This window comes from Ammodytes marinus, assembly GCF_949987685.1.
Source record: "Ammodytes marinus genome assembly, chromosome: 13".
NCBI lineage: Eukaryota > Metazoa > Chordata > Actinopteri > Uranoscopiformes > Ammodytidae > Ammodytes > Ammodytes marinus.
This window is the reverse complement of record NC_137217.1, coordinates 21,335,159-21,358,893: the sequence shown is the minus strand read 5'-3', so window position 1 is coordinate 21,358,893 and position 23,735 is coordinate 21,335,159. Positions and strand designations below refer to the sequence as shown.

At 42.7% G+C, this 23,735-nt stretch overlaps 2 protein-coding genes across 2 annotated transcripts; one reads left to right on the top strand and one right to left on the bottom strand.

Moving 5' to 3' along the window:
- The first annotated feature begins 1,438 nt into the window (after window positions 1–1,438).
- cacng6b (calcium channel, voltage-dependent, gamma subunit 6b) lies at window positions 1,439–7,167 on the top strand. The gene is made up of 4 exons (XM_080039811.1): window positions 1,439–1,886; window positions 4,582–4,656; window positions 6,444–6,581; window positions 6,721–7,167. The coding sequence occupies exons 1-4, from the start codon at window positions 1,523–1,525 to the stop codon at window positions 6,939–6,941; spliced, it is 798 nt and encodes a 265-aa protein (XP_079895937.1). The 5' UTR covers window positions 1,439–1,522; the 3' UTR covers window positions 6,942–7,167.
- Window positions 7,168–14,442: 7,275 nt separating this feature from the next.
- Window positions 14,443–23,263, bottom strand: cacng8b (calcium channel, voltage-dependent, gamma subunit 8b; the record flags this gene model as incomplete). Its single annotated transcript, XM_080038871.1, has 5 exons — window positions 14,443–15,242; window positions 15,557–15,697; window positions 19,206–19,289; window positions 22,193–22,417; window positions 23,233–23,263. 5 exons carry the CDS (start codon window positions 23,261–23,263, stop codon window positions 14,443–14,445), a joined length of 1,281 nt encoding a protein of 426 aa, XP_079894997.1.
- Between the last annotated feature and the right edge of the window lie 472 nt (window positions 23,264–23,735).

Genomic DNA, 23,735 nt, shown 5'->3' with positions numbered 1-23,735 from the left:
TTGATTCATGTATTTTTCAGCCATTTTGATTATATGTAGTACTCTGAATATATGCACTGAAAACCTATGCATTTAAATTGACATAGTGAATACTGCTCAATATATGACCATACACTGCAAAATATTATACAAAAAGTTCCTGCACTTTGTGGGTTCATGTGGTGCGTCGCCTATATAAAACCCCCTGATACTGTCAGCACAAAGCTCCGAATTAAGTGATCCACCAACTGCTGTTGCCAACTTCCTAACCGGCCAAGGCCTTGCGCCTTCACTATGTGACCTGTTGGACTGCACAGCAGAGTTAATTACTGCAGCCCCCGCTCTGTCAGAGGGCTCAGGCATGAATTATCACCTCTGTTGCACCCGTTGCGAGAGCAGCGACACTGTAGTACCCCGTCACTCACGTAGTTGAGACTGATCCGAAGGGGGCCCCAGCTCACATTTTGGAGTAACAGGAACAACTCTGTAAGCCTGCATCTGCCTATGTTCCAATGTCACACACACACACACACACACACACACACACACACACACACACACACACACACACACACACACACACACACACACACACACACACACACACACACACACACACACGCTGCAAAAGACACTCATGGCTGTAGATTCCAAGTTTTTGCCAGTATACGTTATGCATGATGGCAGGTATTTGTGGCTACCCGTTATCCCCTCAGATCAAAGGGGAATCTCTGTCTGAGCCAGAGATATTGTTCCTGCTGGAGTGAAGAGCTCTGTTGTCAACTCCTCTGGGAAAATAGAAGATGAGTGGTCCAGTCAGGCGCTGTGGCGGTATCTCTCACCTTGACCCCCTGCACCAAGCCACTCCACCAGCTCCTCCAGCCCAGATTGTTTCTCCGTCTGAAGCAAAATCTGCCTTTCAGGGAAACACCATATGGCTAATCTATGGTTGTCCGAGAGCATGTTGTATGGCTTTTAGGGGATAACTGTAGATGCTGATAAAACCCGTTGGAAATTAAATGTTCTGCTGGTGGTGAGAAAAGGATTTTTTGCACTCATGTAGCGTATACTGGCTGCTCTTTCATCTCTCTGTTTCATCTCTTGTGTTTCACAGGACTGGATGGAAAACAGACACCAGCTCTCCTGCTCCTCGCCTCCGTCTCCCCCCATTTTATAATTTCCTTACTCCATCTGCCCCCTACTTCATTGCAGCTCTATTCCTATATCCTTCTAATTTCATTGTTCAGCCCACTTCTTTTATACTTGTTCTTTTTTCCATTCTGTCTGCTTTTTCTCAATTTATCTATCCATCAAAGGATAGCTGATAGTTGCCACGTTTCCCCTTTTTTTTGTATATATATATACTGTTTTTTAAACTTCCAAACCTGCACCCTAGTCGACCTTAACTTCTCAACCCATTTTCTTAAAAGTAAACCTACCATCCTCGTCTTCTTTTTTCTCCAATAGCCTATTCTTTACCTTAGACGTGCCCCTATATTATTTCCTCGCTGGCCGTCCTCGGGCCTGGCCACTTGAGATCAGTATGTGGTCAAACCTCTTTGTTCAACCGGATGAGGATGGTCGTATCGGAGTGGTGGGGGCTGCACAACCCGGGGGTCTGGGTGGAATGAAAGGTGGACGGATACAGAGGAGGACCCCTAAGATGAGCGACAGCCAGGAGGGCAAGATCAAGCTGGCCTTCTTCGTGGCCATCGTTGGTGTGACCCTGACGGTGTTGGGTATGGGTACAGAGTTTTGGGTGGAGCTGGCCCAACCAAAGGACTTCAGCGGCAATCAGACATGCCAGATGGCCCACTACGGTCTGTGGAAGGGCTGCATCCGCACCCTATGGGTGGCTGATATAGACCCAGAGAGGACAAGCTGCGGCCCTGCTGAACTACCTGGAGGTGAGACCTCTGGCCGGCGTGTGTGTGTGTGTGTGTGTGTGTGTGTGTGTGTGTGTGTGTGTGTGTGTGTGTGTGTGTGTGTGTGTAGGTGTGTGTGTGTATAGGTGTGTAGGTGTGTGTGTGTGTATGTGAGTGAGTGAGTTTGTGTTCATCTGTCCGTCTGTTCTGTGGGCCGTCTATGAGGTGAGTAGGTTAGGATTCTGGAGGCTGTGTGTCTGTTCTGTTTCTCCGACTGTCTGCTTGTGTCTGCCTCTCTGTAAACTGAATTGCCCGGCCATGCAAGTTTACCCAGAGGCTGCCCTCCCGCGCTACAGTAGGCTATTTGCATCACTATTACAGTTAAAGCATGGTGCTGAGAGGTTGCCTGTTGTTGATATCATTTAGGGAAAAACATGAACAATTAATCTCCTTCATTTTTCTTTTCATCACCACTGATGTGAAAAGAGAGAGTAGACACATTACTAATATGATGTAGCCTATGCCCTCTGGGAATATGCATATCAGTAGGTCTTTTATTGTTGAGCTCATAACGGCTATGGCGTTAGTTCATTTATGTAGAAAAAAAAATGTGAATCAGATTTCTGAGCAACGTATTTATGAGTCATTTTCCACCTTGCACATATTTCGATATATCCACTGTAATCTTGCAAAGGATAGAGAAAGGATAGTTGTGCATGTGAAGCTGCCTGTATACACACTGTTTGTATCTAGGTCACCCTACAGATAATGTGCAAATTGAATCATTAAAGAAATACGATGCAGGACAGCATTAAGGCTCTTTTCAAATCTTATACTATTGTAACAGCACGAAGCAGCATGCAGGTACTGTACGTGAAGCATCGTACAATGCAATATTTGTGAATCACAGTATTGTCAGGGTAATGAAGCATTCATTTCCAATTTTTTCCTTGACTGGGTACCTAATCATCTCCAGTTGTAGGAACAGTACGGACGGGCGATAAGGGGCAGATCACAGGTTTGCCGTGTGGACGGACATCCATGTTGGGAGTTGCTCCTTTCCAAAAGCACTTCATTCAACCTGACCGTGGTTAAGTTCTGTTGATTATCTGCACATTAACCTATTTCTGTCTGAAAAGCGAGTCTTGAGGATGGAGAGACGCAGGTATTGGAAGGAGTGAGACAAAAGATAGGCAAGACAAGCTTAGGAGGGAGCTGCTTCTGGAATCACTGCTTCTCTCTGTGCCTCCGCTGAGCCCCTCATCCTGCAGAGATACACATGGATCACATATACACGCAACTACTATTCACATACATCACCTGGGATGATGTGTCACAACATTGTTGTTTCCATCCGGTTGTCGAGGGTTAATTCATCTTCCCTGTCAAAAAGCCCTGTCTCTCTCTGGCTGCTCCTAGCCGGCAAATATATATCTTTGCCTCCGAGATGGTGTGTGTGTGTGTGTGTGTGTGAGAGAGAGAGAGACAGTGAAAGAGAGAGAGAGCAGCCAGTATGCTTCTGACAATCTTCTCTCACACATTCTCAAACAGTTGGCCCACTCTGCCTGTCACAGATGGCTGTGGGCTTGTCATGTTTGGAGTAAAAACAACTGTTTTTGCCATCCCTGCCTCTCTGTGTCACATCCCTGTTTACATGCCTCTGGCACCCGTCCCGAGCAAAGTGCAGCACGCTGATGCCGGGCCTTTCATTTCAAGACCAGCCATCCATCTTCTCTGCCTGCTGGAGAGGAACATGACAGCTCAATAATTATGGCCTCAGCATGGGTATAGCAAGTGCAGAACCAGTTGACTATGATAGCGTAAGGTGTTAGGAAAATTAGCAGGCTGATTAATGGCGTGTCCAATTCAATTTTAAATTTTTTCGAATGTGCCTGGCCACAGACATATTTGTATGTCAATGAAAAGGTGTGAGAATGTGTTTTGTGTGAGTGTGTGAGCATGTGTTTCATCTTGGACCACACAATATTCAGTGGCTGAAAGTCATCACTATGCGCTCATGAAGCCAAGTGGAATCTGACTACTTCACAGTTTTTGTCTAAATATAGAGGGGGGGAAAGGAGAGGATGAGGGCCGGACAGGGACGGAGGGGAGAGTGTATGTCTTATGCAGTATTAACCAACCCCTCTGTGTTTCCTCCCCCTCTTGATATCTCCTGCTCAGCTCACCTCCTCCATCTGTGGCTCCCCTCTCTCTCTCCACCCCTCCATCTGCCCCAGACTCACTCCTTCCCTGCTAACTCATCCTCTCAGCCTCCGTCCATAGTTCCTGCCTCCCCCTCCCTCATTGGCTCACCAAACAGATCCCCTTCCTCCTCTGCAGCTATGCCTCTCTCTGTCCACCTCTGTTACTCCCCATCTTTCATCCACCCTCAGTTTTTTGTAGTCATTCACCCTTTTCTTGGCAGCACCATATGTGCTGGGCAGTGTGTGTGTGTGCGTGTTTGTGTGGTGGTGGTGGTGGGGGGGGGGGGGGGGGGGTATTCCAGCTAATACTTGACACTTGGATATAAATAGGAATGATGCCTGCAGGACAGGGTGCCTGGATGCATAGCAGGCACATAACAGAAGACCAGCAGCCATCCATAGGTCTTTGTGTGTGTGTGTGTGTGTGTGTGTGTGTGTGTGTGTGTGTGTGTGTGTGTGGGCGTGCGTGCATGTGTGTTTGTGTTTGGTTGCACAAATATGTCTGATCTCTTCTTCTTTTCCTTTACCCACAGAATCCAACTGCACCTACTTCAAATTCTTCACCTCTGGGGAGAATGCAGTCATATTCAAGAAGACTACAAACAGGAGTGAGGCCCTATACTTTCCCTTGCAACTGTTGTTATATACAGTACATTAACACACACTAACGGTTACATTGCAGCTACTATCCATAAAGATGTTTACTGGGGTACTCAGAGAACCACGATGGTAGATGTTGCATGTCTCAGCCCATTAACTCCTGCTGCCACCCATTTTCCAAAGCAAATCATAAGCTATCAGACTGATAAATGTGTTTACCTTAGCGCACAGGCAGCCGTTGGTTTCAGCCTGCAATGACTTGATACATCACAGGAAGCATAAAGTCTGGTCAAATTTTCAGCTGGGAATATTTTGAAACAACTTCGGTGATGCATTCAAGGAATCTATCTCAGTCATTTGATAGATAGGAGTTATGAGACAGAATTGCAATAAGAAGACATACGCTTAGCAAAAAGTGTTGTGATCACATGGCTAATAGGATGCTATATTTAGAGAGGCTAGCTGCATAGCTGTTTGCACAGCGTGAGCCTGTTGGTCGATCCACCACTTTAATGTAGTAAGAAATGTGAATATTTTGACAACTATTGGATGGATTACCTTGAAATCTTGCAAGGATACAAATCCGCCCTACTTGTTGTACCCAGGGGTGTAGCACCAAATTCTGGGCCCCTATAGAAGAAGTCCTGATGGGCCCCTAGAGAGGCGGTCTTACAATACAAATGTGTAAAAGCTATGTTTGTCTAGAGTCCAAAACATATTAGTGACTGGTCCCCCTCTGAGCCAGATAACCCCACAATATTTCTATTGATGAATGACCTAATTGTTTCTTATACATAAACACAACCCCTGGTCTAATGACATCTAATAACCATACACACATACAGTGTTTCTGACCGTTTTAAACTTCAACAGACACCCGTCTTCAAGTGAGGGAACGTTTGTCAATTGAGTGATTCCAGACCTACTGTACAAATGAAATGAAGTACAATGGTCTGGTGGGAACAGGCTATCATGGGCCTATATTTTGCCAGTAGATATTTTTTTTTTAAATATATATATATATATTTTTTTATGGGCCCCCATCTGCCTTGGGCCCCCCCAAGCCTGTCTAACTTATACCCGCAGTCCGACGGCCCTGGTTGTACCCTTATGACTTTGGTGATCCTCTGACTTTTCTTCTTGCACCAGAGGTTGACATTTGTGGTTTTGGGTTAAATATCCTTGGATTTGTTTTCGACAGTTTGTTGTATGACCAAATATGTGAAGAATGAATTACATTACCATAAGCACTAATAAGTCCTCTTGACATTATCAACAAATTGGAAGGTGTATCTGGGCAGAAACAAATATGTTGCAAGACTAGTATTTTTATGTTGGGTTGTAATTTATTTTACCTCCTCCTTTCTGGCTTATTCTCGCTTCCATTAACAAAAGCCATTTCTTAGAATTGTATCTGTTGTGATTTAATTAATAAAATAAAAATATTTGCGTGAGGGATTGTCAAAAAGACACAAGACTGGCACCGGCTGTTTTCAAATGTTGAACAGCTCTCTTTGGGTTGCACCTGTTCAGGTGAAAAATGCCAATCAAATCTCTTTTAAGTAGAGCCAATATGGAAAGTGGCACAATTCACAGCATGTTTGTATTTTTTTTCTCCCATTACGTTAATCACATCAACTATAAGCCCAATAGAATCAAACTTTTTGAGGTGGTGCAACATCCAATTCCACTGAATGAATTATTGACACAGATCTTTTCACAATACCTTTTTTATCTTCTCTGTAGACTTCCCACTGCAAAACATGTTTGCTCTTTATTCTGGTCTCCTCCACAGGTCTGTCTCTAGCAGCAGCAGTCTTGGCCCTTTTGAGTCTGACCATGATGGCAATGGGCTCCATCTGTATCTTCATGTCCCTCAACAAAGGAGTACAATTCTTTCTCAAGCCGGCCTCCTTCTGTTTCATCATATCAGGTGGGACCTCACAATGCTATTTTTCCTATTTACATTAAAGCAAGGAAATTAACCTAACAGACTTGTTTGGTCTTAATGATCAGTTTAGTCATCATCTAATGTGATTTCATTTGAACGTCTCTCCTCTCCCTGGATGCAGGTGTACTGGTCCTGCTCTCTGTCCTGATATTCCAGCAGTCCGTGCTGGCCTTGCTGTCCAGTGACCACACCATACCTTTACACCATGAGCTATCCTGGTCCGTGGCCTGCGTGGGCACAGCGGGAGCATTTCTTATTGTCGGAGGTGTCCTTTTCATCATCCTCTCACTTCCTGTCAGCCCCTGGCAGAAATGCTTTCCACAGAAGAATAGCGCCACTTAGCACTCAAATGCTAAAATATGCACACGCTGTTCTCGATGTTCTTGTTCTTGTAAGAGCAAGTGAAAAAGTCCATTTCCCGAGGGCTGTGACTTTGCTTGTTCCTGGCATTTAATGGCGGCCTTAGCTATGTTTCCTTTGGGGGGCCCCCACCCAAAAAAAATAAATAATAATAAATAATTCTTGTGCATGCTACTGGGCCCCGGCTCAGGGGCCTAAGGGCTCAGGGGGTCCTCCAGAGATACTCATAGTTACTTTTCATGTTGCATTGTCAACGAGCTCAGTCACTGTCAATAACAGGGTCCAAAAAGGAATTGCCTAAATATAAGGAAAGAAATCATCATGGGTCCCTCAACTAGTAGGGGAGAAATACAAAAGCATAAGAAAACAGCATTAGTAGCTCTGTCTAAGGTGCTTCATGATGAGCCTTTAGGGCCCCAACACATACGGGAATAAGATTCATAATGTGTCAATTCTATACTGTTCATAAAAAGTAGCTATCCACCTGTCCATCTGTTGAAATGGGTCTCTCCATCATATAACATGGGTCTGCAGACCAATCTACTGTTTTTGCAGTTGCAGAGTAAAGAGTGCTTCCTGCTTAGGAAAAATCTGAAAAATAATTCCTTCTGCATCTCAGGATTTGATATAGCCTCTAAATGTTCTTCTCAAAGTGCACCAGATTGATGCATTTTAATTTTAAAGGCACAAATTTTCTTCCGGGGGGGAAGCGCCCGGACCCCCCAACAAGGACCAGTATCCCAAAATCCTGTGGGAAACACTGACTTCCTTAATATGTTTTTACCATTCATTGTATGTACAGTATCTGTGCGGAAAAGTCAGTGTACCTGACTGGATAGGTAGAGGTGGGGGGGGGGGGGGGGGGGGACCTTTAAGAGTCTGCACCCAGTGGCCCACCATCTCATAAAGCGTCTATGAACCAACTGGATTCTACAATCTGTTTTCTTTTTGTGGGGAGTATGCACAAGCATGCACAAGAATAATTTATGTAAAAAAAAATAGAGGAAAATAAAAAAAATTGTGGTGGGCCCCACACTAGGTCTTGAAACGGGCCCCCAGATTGTTAAGGCCACCCCTGAATCTGTCAGACAAGTCCAACTAAGGTCTTAATTCATACTACGAAGAGTTAGCCAGAAACACACTAGTAAGGCCTCTAGAATTTGGTATGTTTCAGTGTTTTTTTTTGTTGTTGTAGAAAATAGATGGAAGAATCAACAGGACTACCGCCACAAGTGCCACAAATAAGCTTGTTGGACTGCCTAAAGTTATACAGCCACAGATACATGTCATCTTTTTGCTAGCACAAATAGTAAATAAAACCTTTAATATTCTCTGACACTTTTCTATTTTAAAACATTGTGTAGACAGTTTAATATGGAAGCCCATTTCTACAGTAAAAAAAGAAAACGTGAAATATTTGCATCAAGTCCTTCAAAATAAACAGCACTTTGTCCATTGTTCGTCAAAACTACAATGGCTGCTAGAGGGCTCTGTTTGTTTTTTGTGGCACTTGCTGAAATGACTGATGCTATTGTTCTAATTGGGTGGCTTAAAGTTACGCAAAAAACAAACATCTGTTGACTCCAAATGGTTGTGGTTAATGGTGATAATAAGTCAGAAAGTGTTGTATTAATAAAAAAAAATTATTTCACATCGGCTTAACTTTTCCCTTTACTTTTGTGGACAGAAATGGGCTTCCATATTCCCAATTCCCAAAACAGGATCAGACTGCGTAGCATCGAATGCTATATTTTTGACTATGCTAACAATGGAGCTTGTCCTGGTTATGGTACTCTTCACATCTGCTACATGTTCCCTTATGAAAAGGGTCAGTGAGTATCCTTTATATTCTAGCCTATTTAGAACAATTAGTTGTCATTATTATTTTTTTATGTGTTTAACAGCGATTGGGTGCATGCTGCTTCAGTGTACCAGATGAATGTGTGTTGAATGAAATCAACTGTGAATAGAAGCGCTAAAAATACAAATTTTGTATATCAGAGAATTGTATGGACTCACTTTATAAGCTCCACTTTGTACATAAACTGAAAGAATGTGTTTATATTTGATGAACGGTCACTGTTTGTAGCATTATCTCCTGTCACTTTATTTGCAATGCAAACACATCCATACATCTAATCTCTCTGCCAGGAAGTGCTATTTTACTAAATACAGTATATGATGTACTCATTTGTTCACATATGTATGTACAGTGTACGGCACCAGTTTTGCTTAGCATTAAAATGATTTGACATAAAATAGCTGCCTCCCGTTTTGTTCGCCGGCATGACACCCTGTCTTCTCTCAAAGTTAACATTTGCCAACTCCCCCCCCCCCCCCTCCACAGTGTGACTCCTAATCTCTCTGCCAAACAACCCTCTCCCCCCAAAAAAAACATCTACTCTATAATTAGGCCCGAGCTCATCGTCGTAATGCATTTCCCTGCAGAGGTTGGGAAACCTTATCCTTGAATTTCAACTATGTACAAAATCCTATCCTCATGCCTCGTGCCCTCTGCTGCTCCTCCTCCACCCCTGACCTCAGTGCGTCACTTTCCCTGCTGTCTCCAGGGAAGCCTGGAGGTCGCTACTCCTCCACCTAACCTCCATCTACTCATTCCCTTCACACGCAGACAACAGAGCCATCAGGCCAGAGGTGTACAAGTAGCTACTCCTGGGCCCGCTGGGGAGTGACTGGCACCCAGACCGTCTCATACACTCATATTGCTCACTGCAAGCGCACACACACACACACACACACACACACACACACACACACACACACACACACACACACACACACACACACACACACACACACACACACACACACACACACAAACACACATGCTTTTAACTCTCAGTGGGCAGAAACTGAATCCGTGTGACACACTATCCCGGTTGTATATATAGCTGTTAATAGTCAGTGAGACTGTTTGGGAAGTAGTGCACCACACCACTAGCTGCATGTTTGCAAATGGAAATAGTTTTATAAGAAATGTTCATAGACGGCCTGTATCTTAAAGGTGGAAGCTACCAAGTTAGAGAAAACCTCCACTGTTAATATTAATATTTCAACAACATATAAATGCACATGTACTTCAAGCTTTATGACACTAAGCTGTGATAAGGGATGGTGCCTGTACAGTAGTAGATGACATGAGTTTGCTTTGGCAGCGTTTCATCCTCGACTCTCTCATCACTGCAACACTCTGACTGTAACTGGACTGCAGACGGTATGATAATAGCAGGAGAAGGCACTTCATATAACTAATCCTCAGGGGCCAGGAGCACTGCAAGGAATCTCAGGCCCCTTGTCAAGGATGTGACACTGCTTCCCTGTGCCCCAATGCATCAGAAGTATCTTCTCTTGCCTCTCAAGAAACCACTATAGCTTGGCTTTAACTGGAAGTCATTTTTGCCCTCTTCCCTTCTAGTTATCATCCCTCTTATGTCAAGAAAATCCTGCCAGGCAGGGTCCAAGGGGACCGAAGCAGACGTCGGCAGTATTTTATCATTGTGCATGCAAAAACATGCATGAGGTACCAGATGGGCCCATCAGGGGAAAATAAATAAATGATGAGCTCAGGTAGGGCAGTGGTCACAGAAAAGTATACTGAATTAACTTCCAGTCTCTTTACTCATTATCCTCTTTGGTGAATACCACCCATCTGGCGCTCCCAATGTATTTGCAAATATTATGAGCCTCAGGTCCAGTAGGGAAGGTCAAAGTCTTTTCAGGTTCACAGCATGCTTAAAATAAGCTAAGACACAATGAGTTTGAGGAACAACTTAGAGCAATGTTTACCAGCTAATGACAAAGAGTTATAACCCAGTGATGGAAAGTAACTTAAATTTGCTTTGACTTAAGTTATTTACTTAAGTTGTGGTGTATTGCAATTAACTGTTTCCGTTTTAATGATGCTTTGCACACCAACACACCAATATATTTTAAGAAAATATTAGTACTTTTTCTCAACAACAACTGACTGTGATAGTTACTAGTGTTTAAGATGTTAAAAAACAAGAGATATACGTATGATCCCTTTAAAACATATGATGTCTTTTTATAGATTTAATTACTCAACAGTGTATAAACAAGTTCCACCTGGCTCAGCTGCATTTCGATGTGGGGATATGTTAGTTATATCAGTTAATAATAAGTTCTAAATAATAATGATGATCAAATCATTTATTATGACACTGACAGGTGCCATTAATCACACTGATTATACATTTTCTCTACTTATGACATTTATTGCAGTATGTCCGTCCTGGGAGAGGGATCCCTTACTTTGTCGACTCTCCCTGAGATTTCTCAATTTTTTTTTAATCCCGGTAAAGGGTTTTTTACTGGGAGTTTTTTCTCAGCCGAGCTAAGGGTGTAAGGGCAGGGTGTCATATTGTATGGAATGTAAAGCCCACTGAGGCAAATGTCTATTTGTGATATTGGGCTATACAAAAAAACTGATTTGATTTGATACTTTAAGATTATTTTGTTGCTAATACTTCTGCACTTTCATTCAAAGATCCCCTGCAGACATGTTTAGAGCCAAAACAAAAATGTTCTGCTTTGTATAATACTTTGGTATATTTCTCCTTTTCCCTTAGTAAAAATCAGAGCAAAAATGCTGTTAATTTCAAGTGTTGAACTACATCACACAATATGTTTTCATATTCAGGGTTAAGTCTGTTCTAAGTGCATGTGCACTGCCGGTTTCAAGTTACCACATCACGCTTGTTTACGTAGAAAACTGGACCCTGACCAACGAGATCATTTGGTTACATCTTCGTCTTTAACCTTAGATTTAAGGTGAGCACAGAGATGCTTTTGAGCAGATGAATGTGATAAACAGCCTCATGGTGTCAAACTCTGCACACAGTGAAGGTCAAACAGGTAGAAACATTAGCATACGTTTAGAGTTGTGTTTCTGGTTCCCTGATTGATGTGAAAAATTGTTGCTCCATTTTTTGTCTCTACCAACTCTTGAAGGGAAAATCTGCAGGTCTGAACTGAACAGTGGGGGTTTTCTTTAGAAAAAGCTGACTGCTGCGAATTAAAAATGAAAGCGCTATGAGAGTGATGAGAGTAAAGTAGGGCTGAACAGCTACACTCTAAAAAATAAATCTATACAATAATAGAAAAAAGTACTGGCAGCTCAATGCGCAGACTTTGTCATGTAATTTAAAGATTTTTTCTTTTTTTTAATTCATGCAAAAAAGTTAAGTATATATTTTTTCTGATATATATAGCCTGTATATTTTTCTTCTTAATTAACTTTGAGATTTTTTACAGTTACGTAAAAATACTGCAATGTATTATACGTTGGATTAAATGTTCCTCTTATTCTTTCAAGACAGCCAAAATTTGTCAAACCTTCATGAAAAAAATCATCTGAACCTCACTATAAAGCTTGGTCACTCATGATACTATTGACATTAGATTAATTATTTTAAAGATATTGATTATATCTGGTTTAACTAAAGGATCAGAATACTAAATCAGATACTCAAACAGAGGAAAATGCTAACTCTGCATGTCTGAAGAAACCCCACTTCTTTCTTTACAAAAAAAAGAAACATAAGACAGCAGTCAAATATGTCTGTTATTGTTTTTTTTTATAAACTTCGTGCAATACAGTGTTTAAGTTTATCACACATTTAGATAAACCATAATCATTTGTCTAGATATAACTATTCTCAACTACATACTATTCATATTGCCCACATAAATGCTCTCTGTGTGCAGTTTTATCACATTATTCTTTTTCTCAAATGAAATCAAAGAATGAAAACGTAAAGAATCTGGAAGCGTCTAGTTGTTTTTGTTTTGCCTCTTCATTTTATCATGAAGTGATGTGTCCATGGTTTTCAACCCGGCTCCGCGGTCGCTCTGGACGGTTGAGAAGAGAGAGTTGAGGTGAGTGGGTAGGGGGGGATGTTTACATTCTCATCAACATAAACAGATCAGGTCAAAGTTCAGACTCAGGAATCAGCGGTCACAGGGGAAGCACAGTGAAAATAATCTTTGGGGAGTGTTAAAATGTCGTCTCTGTTGTGGATCTGTTACTAGAGAGATAGAGTAAGGGAAACGCTGATCACGTGACCAAATATGGGCAAGGGGGAAGGGGGGGGGGGGGCGCGCAAGTATGGTGGCGCAGGTTTTGACAGGGGTGAAACCACCCAACAAGAGTCCAAGGAGGGCACTGGGGAACAAAACACTTCATCCAGACCTGCCCAAAATGCACACCCAGTTTGAACAGTGGTCCCGAAAAAACATATCTATAGACTTTACAAATATATGTATGCGTAAATTACAAGGTACATGTATCTTTTTCGAAAGTTCTTCTTCATATTGTTTTTTTAAAACCCTCTCTACCCCACATATACATATTGTATTTTGTTGCCACTGAAAATGATGAGTTGCATGTCTCACTTTGGGACTCTTCATAGAAAAAAATTATTAGGTATTCTTTTGTTTTTCTGCTCAGGCAGTCACTTTTACCTGAATCTGTACAAATGTACTATTCTATTGTCTCTTTTTTTCTGCTTCCTCCAGTCAAGAGGTTTCTGTTAATGCCCAAGAACAAACATCTTCAACACGACTATAGCTACAAGTACTACTGTTAACACTGATTAGAATGGAAATAAGACTAACAGAGGCCCATATCGAAAAACTCAGACTCATAATAACAATGAAATTCGACAGTTTTTCTCAGTCACTCGCATTATTGTTGCATTTCGTTCAGTGTCAATATTGGAAGACAATTTACAGTATTCAAATCTGAATTCATGTTTTAAATTAAAATTATATAATATGGGGGTTAAAAAATAAAAAACATACCACAGGCCCTCATTCTCCCACATATTGTGCACACTCATGCTTGACACGTTGACACACAGCTCACTGACGGTCCCAGTGGCTCTGCATGGAAGAAATTCACAGTAAAAGTCGTCGAGATCCAAACCAGAGTAAATAAAAATAACAAACAAAGCTGAAAATATAAATCTTAATTCCAAACCATGGTGTTTTGCCAAAGCGGCTAGTCTGTAATAACGCTAAGAATAATCACAACAACAATTTTGACATTAATGATGACCTGGTTAAATTAGCAGTAATATTACACAGAAGAAATATGAGAAACATTTTCATAATAGCCCAAGGTTAATTGCGTTTGATCATTAACAAAATAAATAATTTCTAGCACACTAAAATATCAAAATAGTTTTATTGTGAAAGTTTATTGTTGTTGTTATTATCACTCTGTTATTACTCTTCTTCTTTTTGTTCTCAGTGAGATTGAGTCGACCAAATAACAGTGAACTTGGAGGGAAAGATTTAGAATTTCACCTCTCTGTCTGTCTGTTTGTCATTCTTATCTATTTCCTGTTGAGCCTCACAAACACAGAGCTCCTCTCTATCTTCCCTTCCTTGTTACTACCCATCCTGCTCCTCTCTCTTTCCCGCCTTGTACACCCTCTCCCTACACAGGTGTGGTCTTCCTATTGAGGGTGTTAGAGTTGCTCTCCCTGTCTCCCTTCAGCCTGTCCAGAGTCCCCATCCCCCGCTCCCTGTCCACTGTGGATGAGGTGAAGGGCGGAGGGCCGGAGCTCACCGAGTTGGGCATGGGCGCGTTGGAGTTGGAAGAGTTGGAAGGGTTGTGGGACTTGAGCGAGGGCAGTGTGCCACTCATCATCACCCCTCCGCCTCCACCTCCGTCCTTTGGAAAGCAGTTGTGGAGCTGGTAGAGCGTGGCCCTGTCCACCGTGCCGTACATGGGCGGCAACCCCCCGAGTTTGGGGTCGCGGGACAACGTGTAGAGGGAGATGTCGCCTCCGGCCAGGGCCGTGTGGGAGCGAGAGTGCGGGTTGGGCAACGTGGACACCGAGATGGGCCCCTGGGAGAGTAGCGCGGAGGGGGGCAGTCCGAAGTTCTTGCCCACGCCGCCCCCTACTGGCGAGGGGTCCCGGGAGCGCGAGGGGTCGGTGGAGCGGGACGAGGAGCGGGAGCGGCGGCGGAAGCGGTAGCTGGGCAGGCGCAGCATGGCGTGTGTGGTGCTCTTGAAAATGTCGGTGCGCGAGCGGCAGCGCAACTCCTTGTTCTTCTCGATGTAGATGTTGACCGCCAGCACCCCCACCATCTCAGCCATGATGAAGGACAGGCCTCCGAAGTAGAAGGACCAGCCGTAGGAGTACTGCCACTTCTTGTCCTCGTCCTTCTTAGGAGAGATGTCCCCTAGTGCCGCTGAGATGTACACGATCACGCCAATTATGTTACTCAGACCTGAGAGAGAGCACCGGAAAAAACCTCTGTTTACAAAAGAGCTAAATAAACTTCGACAAGACTGACTTGCACTACTAATAAACACATTTTGTTTGACACGATGATTTGTGGCAATCTCAAGACAACAGGCCAGATGAGGGATGAATGTAAAAACTCCATTAAAGTGACACAATAGTCTAAACAGAGATACACGCTCCCAAACAAGGTGTTAAAACAGTCATGGCAAGTAATATTCTCCAGACCACCTCTCCACATTTAAAGCAAACACACACACATATCCAAACACGGACGTGAATACAGTTTTCTTAAGTTACCTGCAGCCACAAAGAGAATTCCTGCCCCCAGGATGATGTTCCTTTTGCTCTTATAGAAACGACTAGCAGCGATGCAAAGCCCTCCCATCAGCAGCAGGATGGCACTGAGGATCGGAAAGATGTTGGAAGCCCTGACTACCCCTAAACAGAGAGAGAGAGAGAGAAATGGTCAACAGCAAAAAAATAGAAAGGAGAAGGAATATAAATAAGTAAAAATATGTGTGAAATGACACCGGATTTTTGTGAAAATAGTATCTGAAATGTCAAATTATAATCCCGAAGATCTTAATGAAATCAACCCCAGTTTTTGATACTAGGCTTATCTATGGTTATGATTTTTTCATCTTTAGACATTCAATGATTTTGCATTCTGTAACTTACTCTCTGGATAGCAGTTTTTATTTTTATGGCAAAGTCTGACATTCCCATACTTGCTTCACATATGCCTTTCTTTGCATGAAGGATTCATAGGAAGCAATGCACGTTATCCAGTGTCACAATTTTTTTATTTTATTTATCTGACTGATATCAGCCTTACTTTTCACATCAGAGTGAGTAAAAGTTCCTATGAGGGACTTTCAGTTTTTCTAGATTCTAGCGGCCCCTATGGACAAAAGCGGTAGTGTTTTAATGACACCATCACCCCAGCATGTTCCCCCGGCATGTGAATTTGTTTATTAAGTGAGTGTAAGAGAAAGAGATAGAGAGAGAGTAACCACAGTATGCATTACGATATGGTAATGTATTTATATGTGACTATGTAAGATTAATAATGGTAATATGATGATGATGAAACAAAGTCTATCATGATTTATTACTGATTGATTGATCACAGAATGATCCGGTTCGCCTGCCAGAAATCAATTTGTCTAAGTTCCCGGGAGATTGGACCAGAGCAATTAATAATAAATAAATAAAGATAGCGTTGCTTTTAGCTGATTACCTCGTTTACTGTAACAGGTCATTTATGATTATCAGAGGATAAATGTGGCTGTTTCATAAACATTTAAAAGTTCCTGATTCCTGGTTTAATGCTCATGACTGCATACAGTCTTCCTCCTGCTCTGCCTTTGTGTCAAAACTATACCATGGCAGCACAGCATGAAATCAAACTGCGGTATTTCTGAGAGAGTAGCTGCTCGACAAGTGTTAACTGTTGTACTAAGCCAGGGCTATTCAATTAGTTTTGAATGGGGGCCGGTTGGTGGAAATGATCCAAAATGAGGGGCCAGAAAAAAATGCCTAAAATTGATGAGCATCACATCAATAGCTACATATACTGTAAAACACTACAACGACATAGGAGTGCATATATTGTCTTTATTTTATCAAATAGAGTTCACCAGCTTATCAAAAAAAACCCTATTTGATTAACATAGGCTGCCTGTTGTTTAAGTGTTTAACAATCTTATCAGTTCAGGAAAACACAATAGGTTAACTCTTCAACAGCTTATCAAAATACATATAAATAAATGTACTCTAAGTGCAACAGTTTATCAATATACATAGAAATAACTGTACTCTAAGTGCAACAGCTTATCAAAATACAGGTAGGCCTAGGTTTACTAAGAGTGCAACAGCTTATCAAAAAACATAGAAATAAATGTAGGCTACTCTAAGTAGTAGTACCTTACAGTGTTTCCCCCCCAAAATGTGTTTATCAAGGGGTCACTGTCCAGGGTCATAGGAGGTGCGGCGCATCGTGCCGCGGCAACATTTTTGGCTGTATTTTGCTCAAAGATGCCAATGCACAGTACAGAAATAAACAACTGCTTATTTGAATACAAAAAAACTACAGACACTGACTTTACAGTTGTGCAATTTTGTTTGCTATGTGAAGGTACAAATTTTGTGCAAACATGCAGACAGTACAAAGCAAGTCAAGGTAGTCAAGGCGGGGGCCAGTAAATATTCCTTCGCGGGCCGGACCTGGCCGCCTATTGAATAGCCCTGTACTAAGCTGTGCTTGTGGTTACAGTGGTAAGGTCTACAGTAGGGGAGAACGGGGTAAGTAGGCACACTTTTTACTCTACTGAGAATTGCTCATCACCTAAACATCTTTCGATAGTCATTCCTGCATTACATTGAAGCTTAAAGTGTTAGCTTGAAATGTGTACCCCTCACTTTTTCTATCTTATTGTAATAAAGAAGAAATTAATCATCAAAGACACCCTTACACATTGTGACAATCAACCCCATCAAGGGGTCGGTTGTCATACACTATGGGGTTGTTTGTCACAATGTTATCTTAATGGGAATAATCTTGAAAAGAAGGAAAGAAAGTAGAACTAAATTTGAAAATGCAATTGCATTGTCAAGTTGACAAATAGGCCTACATAACTTACTGTAGCCTTGGCAGCTTGTCTAGTTTGGGATGCACTGGGTTGTTTTGATTTTGTTGCCCTTTTTTCCTTTGCATGCTAGCTGCCTTTTCCTGCTCTATTCTTTCCTTGTCTGGAGTGTCAGTGAGGATACAGCTTGACAATTTATTTCGTTATTGGGTTCCTTTTCTGGCTGTAGCCTTTGGATAACTTGTGACAACCAACCCCCCCAAAAATGTGACGACCAACCCCAACTTGAATTTTTTGCTAGCATCAAGGCCAACAACCATCTGACAACTAATTAGCTTGCTAACCACAATCTAAACTATAGTTTACCCTTCGCACTTTTTATGGGTAACAAGTGTTTTGTTATAAACCCATTCTGTAAAAGCCTAGAAGAAAAATACTGAGGAGCTAAATATTTTCAATTTGACATGAAAAACACAAACAGTCCTCTCACCTCAAATTCAGCAGTCTAACTCCAAGGAAGACTATGTAGGTGACCTCTTATCCAAATTCTGGATATTTACATACCAACATTTCACAGACAGCGCCTTCTGGTTCCGAGATATAACGATTGTGACAACCAACCCGTGTGACAAATTACCCCGTTCTCCCCTACTGTCACTAAATCAACCAGGAATCAAATCGTCTGGTTTACAGCAGTTAAGTGAGAGTAAAACAAAATAAAAAAGTCTAAAAAAAACTTCTCTACTAACAATAAAATAACACTTGAGAAAATGAATTACTGATTTCTAGACACACACAATGAATCAAACCCTTTCCATGTGGCCTTGAGTGCTTTCAGCAGCTCTTCCAATTACACACACACACACACACACGCGCACGCACAGACACGCGCACACCACGCACACATACACACACACACACACACACACACACACACACACACACACACACACACACACGCACGCACACACACACACACACACACACACACACATTAATACTCCTCTCTCATCTAGGACAACTAGGCCACGGGAGAGAAAAGGCCACTTAAATGCCAGCAAAATGTCTCTGCAAGATTGTAAACAGAACACATTTCTTTACGTATGCACGGGCACACGTGTAGCATATCATGGAGCTGAAAGATTTCACTTCAGGGCACTGAGTACGAACTAGGGCACCACCATCTCCCTCTGATCTTCTGCACACATTGTCACATGTTTATTTATTGCAGAGAAAATCTTTCGAGGGAACCAATACAGCGGTATAAAAAAGTAATGCAAAGGTCAATTTTACACTTTCTCTATCTCTCTCTCTCTCTCTCTCTCTCTCATTCATCATAATGTTGCATGTTGACTTACGTAGGACGTACTCTGCCCCGTCATGGTCAAAGTCAGCATCTTCTGGGAAGTGGTTGATCTGAGAACACACTCCTCTCTTTACTCCTGTGATGTGAGAGAAGAAACAGGGGTGAACAGACACAACACAAGACAGGAGCTCATAACTCTAGCCTTAAGAAAAGAGAACAAAATCCTCCTGAGGGACAAACTGACTGACGCCTGAACACAGACATATCTTTGTCAGAAAATCTATTTCTTTGGATCCAAGCATACGTGCCGGATGATAACCTTCAACGTACAGATGGAACACCACACAAATGTTAATGGCTCTTCTGAATGAGCTTGACATGAATACAGTACATGGAAATACATACAAGTATGCAGACACACACAGGCAGACAGATAACTACCCGCCGGGGTCTTGCATGTAGACAGACAGACGGACGGACGGAGGGATGCACGCACGATGATGACAGCAGCACACCACTGTTTGCTGATGGATGGACTGTGAGAAAAGATGGATGGAAGTGATGGAATGAAGAGACACAGACGGAGGGAGAGACGGACAGATGTGGGGTGAGCTGATGGCCTCTTTCTCACAGTTCTTATATTTCCACAGGTTGGTCTGTAAAGAAACAGATGGAGGTTCAAAGGGGGGTTTGAGCATCAGGGATCAGCGTTATCAATCCCTTAGATGCAGGATCAACAGACTTCAGGTTCAGACTGTTTCAGGCGGAGGTCAGACATTCAAGGCTTTTTTGAATTCTTTTTGGGCAGATGTCCTCCAATTTTCTAAAAGCACGTGTTTAGCTGGAGGAGTGATGGCTGATTCCCCTGCATGAATTACTGCACCTGAAACAGTTCATCCCTACCAGCTTCTTATTACAGGTCACGCAATGCTATTAAGAGGCCGTATCAGCTAGTCTAATTTGGTCAACTCTGCAGTTGCCAAGGGATGTGTCGAAAGATTTGACAAGCGAGCAGAATTAGATGTAGTTAAAAACAATGGGTAAATCATTTTAATAGTTTAATCAAACTTATAAATAGGTAAATAGTTAAGAAAAAGCTCAAACTTATACGTCAATTATTCAAATAGATGAGGTGGGAAGTAACTAATCGATTCAAATCAAATACATTAGTTGCATGAACACTGCATTGTAACAATATCCACTTTTTGGATTAAATAGTTTTGAGTATATAATAAAGTTTACTTCAATAACCTGACGCTTGGTGTCCGAGCTGAGGGCAGTTTTGACAAAGATGGTTGGAAACTTCTTTGATATACAAACAAAAAAAATCCTAGAGAAAGAAAAGTAAATATTGACAGATAATTCAGTCCAACCCCACGTTTAGCTAACCTGCTCCATCCACAGCATCATATGCCACCCACCCACGGGCATACATCTTTCAGAGCTAGCATGTCCTGCACTTCCACTCAAGCTTCACCTCACTGCATCACTGCACGACTACTGAGCATCTTTCTGGGCTGAATGCTCCAAAGACATCAAGGATGCTTGACCTCTAAGCCGTGCCAAGACACTGTCAGCTTTACTGCACCACGGTGTGGGAGAAAAGAGTGAAGGAGAGGAAACTATTAACAGAGGGGCAGAAGAAGCGAAAGATTAAATATAATGTTTGGGGGAGTGAGACAGAGGGATGGCGAGTGCAAAAACTGAAAGAGTGAGGCAACGGACTGAGTGGGTGGGGGTGCACTGCAGCAGTGCTGCAAGGGCTAGAGCTTATCTCTAATTGGCTGCTTTGCTATCAGGACACTTAGAGATGAGGACAAATTAGCTTTTATACAATGACCAAGCCCAGGATGGGTCGGGGATGCTTTATAAGGGGAGCCAAAAGGTTTTCCCAGAGACAGAAGTCTGTATGTGAGCGAAAGGCACAGATCGCTAACTCACACCAACCCTTTGGCTGTAGCCGCTTCACTGTTCTCTCCATCCGAGCCTTTACTGTTGAGTGTCAGCCAGGCAGTGTTATGTATAATGAATTAGCAGCTTGTGTTGCAGTAACATTGTGAAGATTGAAGAGATGGCCACTGCCAGTTTCTGCAGCTTCCACCACTTGGAGCGAGAAGTCGATGTGCGTCAGGCCGAACGTGGGCCTTTTGTTTCAGCACTTGAATAGAATTACAGCCGCCTGAATCAAAACAATGATTAACGGATTATTTTGAGTCAGGGTTACGCTTCAGTATCATGTAATTATGCTGCAATTATGCAAACTTGTTTTCTTGATACTGTGGCACGGTCCAACAAACACAACTGGAATATATATATTTTGATGACTTTAATGACAGATCTCACAGCAATGCCGCAGCTTTTCAACCAAAGACGCCTAATGGCAAAAGTGAAAGGCTGACACTGCTCAACTTCACCGTTTGTGTTAACCATGTTTACACTGCTCCCCTTTGCAGAGTAAGCAACACAGTCAATTTAAGAAAAGAAAGCAAGCAGAAGAAGGAACATAAGCAACGAAAAATATGTTCCCACTTAGAGATACAAGGATTCGATTCCGCAGTAATGAGTTCAGTTCAGTTGGAGCTGTTAAAGTTGGATTCATCACAACCTCCAGTGCCACCCACTCGATTTTTGTGTGTTGAACAGTCAAATCACAGAGGCAGAAAGACTGAATACCCAAATCTCTACATTAATCTGCATTATGCATTCAATCTTTCACGTTATCAATCTTCTCATCTAACTCTCAGTGACGGGTTAACGGAAACCGACTATTCCTTCAATCCTGTGTGGACTCTCAACATCAGGTTCCCTTCAAGTCCTCAAAGCAAGAAGGTCTGGTCTGACAAGATCTAGATCTACATTAAATACTCAATGGATACAAAGTAACCAGAGATGGGCTGCCATTAACTTCCCCTGCATTACCTTTTCTCCGAAGCATCATCAACCAAAGCCAACTTGTCCCTGCATGCATCCACATCAGTCAAACTACATACCATAGACTCAACATGTCTTCCACAACTTTTTTGTTCTTTTAATTTTTACCTTCCAGGCAGCATATCCTCCACAGTCCAGAGTGGGTGAGCGCCCCGGGATCCTTCTTGTCCTTGTTATGGGGGTCATCCTGGCTGGCGTTGGCTGTGCTGTTGCAGATCATGGCGCGGGAGTACAGCCAGTAGTCCGTCCCTATTGCCACCGTCATCAGGCCGAAGGCAGCGAATGCCCCCACGGTGGTGAGGAGGATCTGGATCCCCTTCTCACACACAATGCCTTTCGAGAGAAAAAAGACAGTAGACGACAAGAAGGAGAGAGAGAATTATTGACAGGAGTTCAAGAAGAAGAAGAAAAAGGAAGGGCATAACTAAGCACAAGTGGATTTGCTTTACACATAATACACAAAGTGCAGTTTATTGACAACGACAGAGCACATAGGGGTGAGATGATGAGTGTCAAGATGAGGTGAGGGGCACGGGTGGGAGGGCGGAGAGGGAGGCGATGAGAAAAAAGGCAGGGAGGCAGAAGTGGGAGGTGCATGAGTGGCTCTATGGCGTGTCCTTGGAGGAGAGTTGGATGACTCTGCTGACTCCGCTTAACAAGACAGAATTGATGTGAAACACAACGGATCACACCCTCCCAATCTCAGTGCGCTCCATATTCATGACACTGACGCCGCGCTCCCCCTAAGAATCGGCAAAGGGGGCTGGAGATGAATACGCAATCACAAACACACACACACGCGCACGCACGCACCTACACACACACACACACACACACACACACACACACACACACAAACAGATAGCAGATCCGACACCAAGATCACCTTGTACCTGTTACAGTCTTTATTAGGAAGGCGATGTGATGTGGGTGCACCTTTTACATTGTAACACCCATGTGTGCCCTCACGCAAATAGCATTATATAATTCACTTACAGCGCGTGACCTGTACGCAGGTGTGAAGCAATAAAGATGCCTTGGTGGTCTAATACTACATTTTGTTCAAACTCAACAGCTTCCCTTTTGCGCTAAAATACCGACAAATATTAGAAAAAAACTGAAGCAAAGTCAAAAAAGTTATGGCTTACCTGACGCCGTGTTTCTATCCTTCGACTCCATTTTGAAATCTTTCTTTTCCCCGTCAGTGAAGAACGTGCTGCCCCCTCAATCCGGACAGCATCCATCGACTGTTTTCACCCGCTTCCCCTCTCTCCTTCTTGCACTCGTTTTTCTCTCTTTTGCCTCTTTCTCTTGCTCTCTCTCTCTCTCTTCTCTTTCTCCCTGAAAGGCTCCTGTTGGTGGAGGTTGTCCCGCTCTTCGTCCGTCCTGTGTCAGTGTAGATCTCGCACCATGGTCACTGCTCTGCTGCTGCACATAAAATGAAGCATAAGACAGGAGAACGTTGCATTTGATTAGATTACTTCGTATCATTGGGAAATGCATTTACAGATGAAAAGGAATGTTAGGAAGCACAATCTTTGTATCACTGTTGCACCCAACAATTATCTTAGTTCATCTGATCATTATTTTACCACATGGTGTTTAGTGCATTCAGATTGTATTTGTTCCTTTCATACCCTTTCTCAATTGT

Coding starts and splice junctions, on each gene's coding strand:
- cacng6b (XM_080039811.1), top strand. CDS start 1,523: ATGTGGTCAAACCTCTTTGTTCAACCGGATGAGGATGGTCGTATCGGA. Junction 1,887..4,581: donor CCCTGCTGAACTACCTGGAG/GTGAGACCTCTG, acceptor CTTTACCCACAG/AATCCAACTGCACCTACTTC. Junction 4,657..6,443: donor CAAGAAGACTACAAACAGGA/GTGAGGCCCTAT, acceptor TCTCCTCCACAG/GTCTGTCTCTAGCAGCAGCA.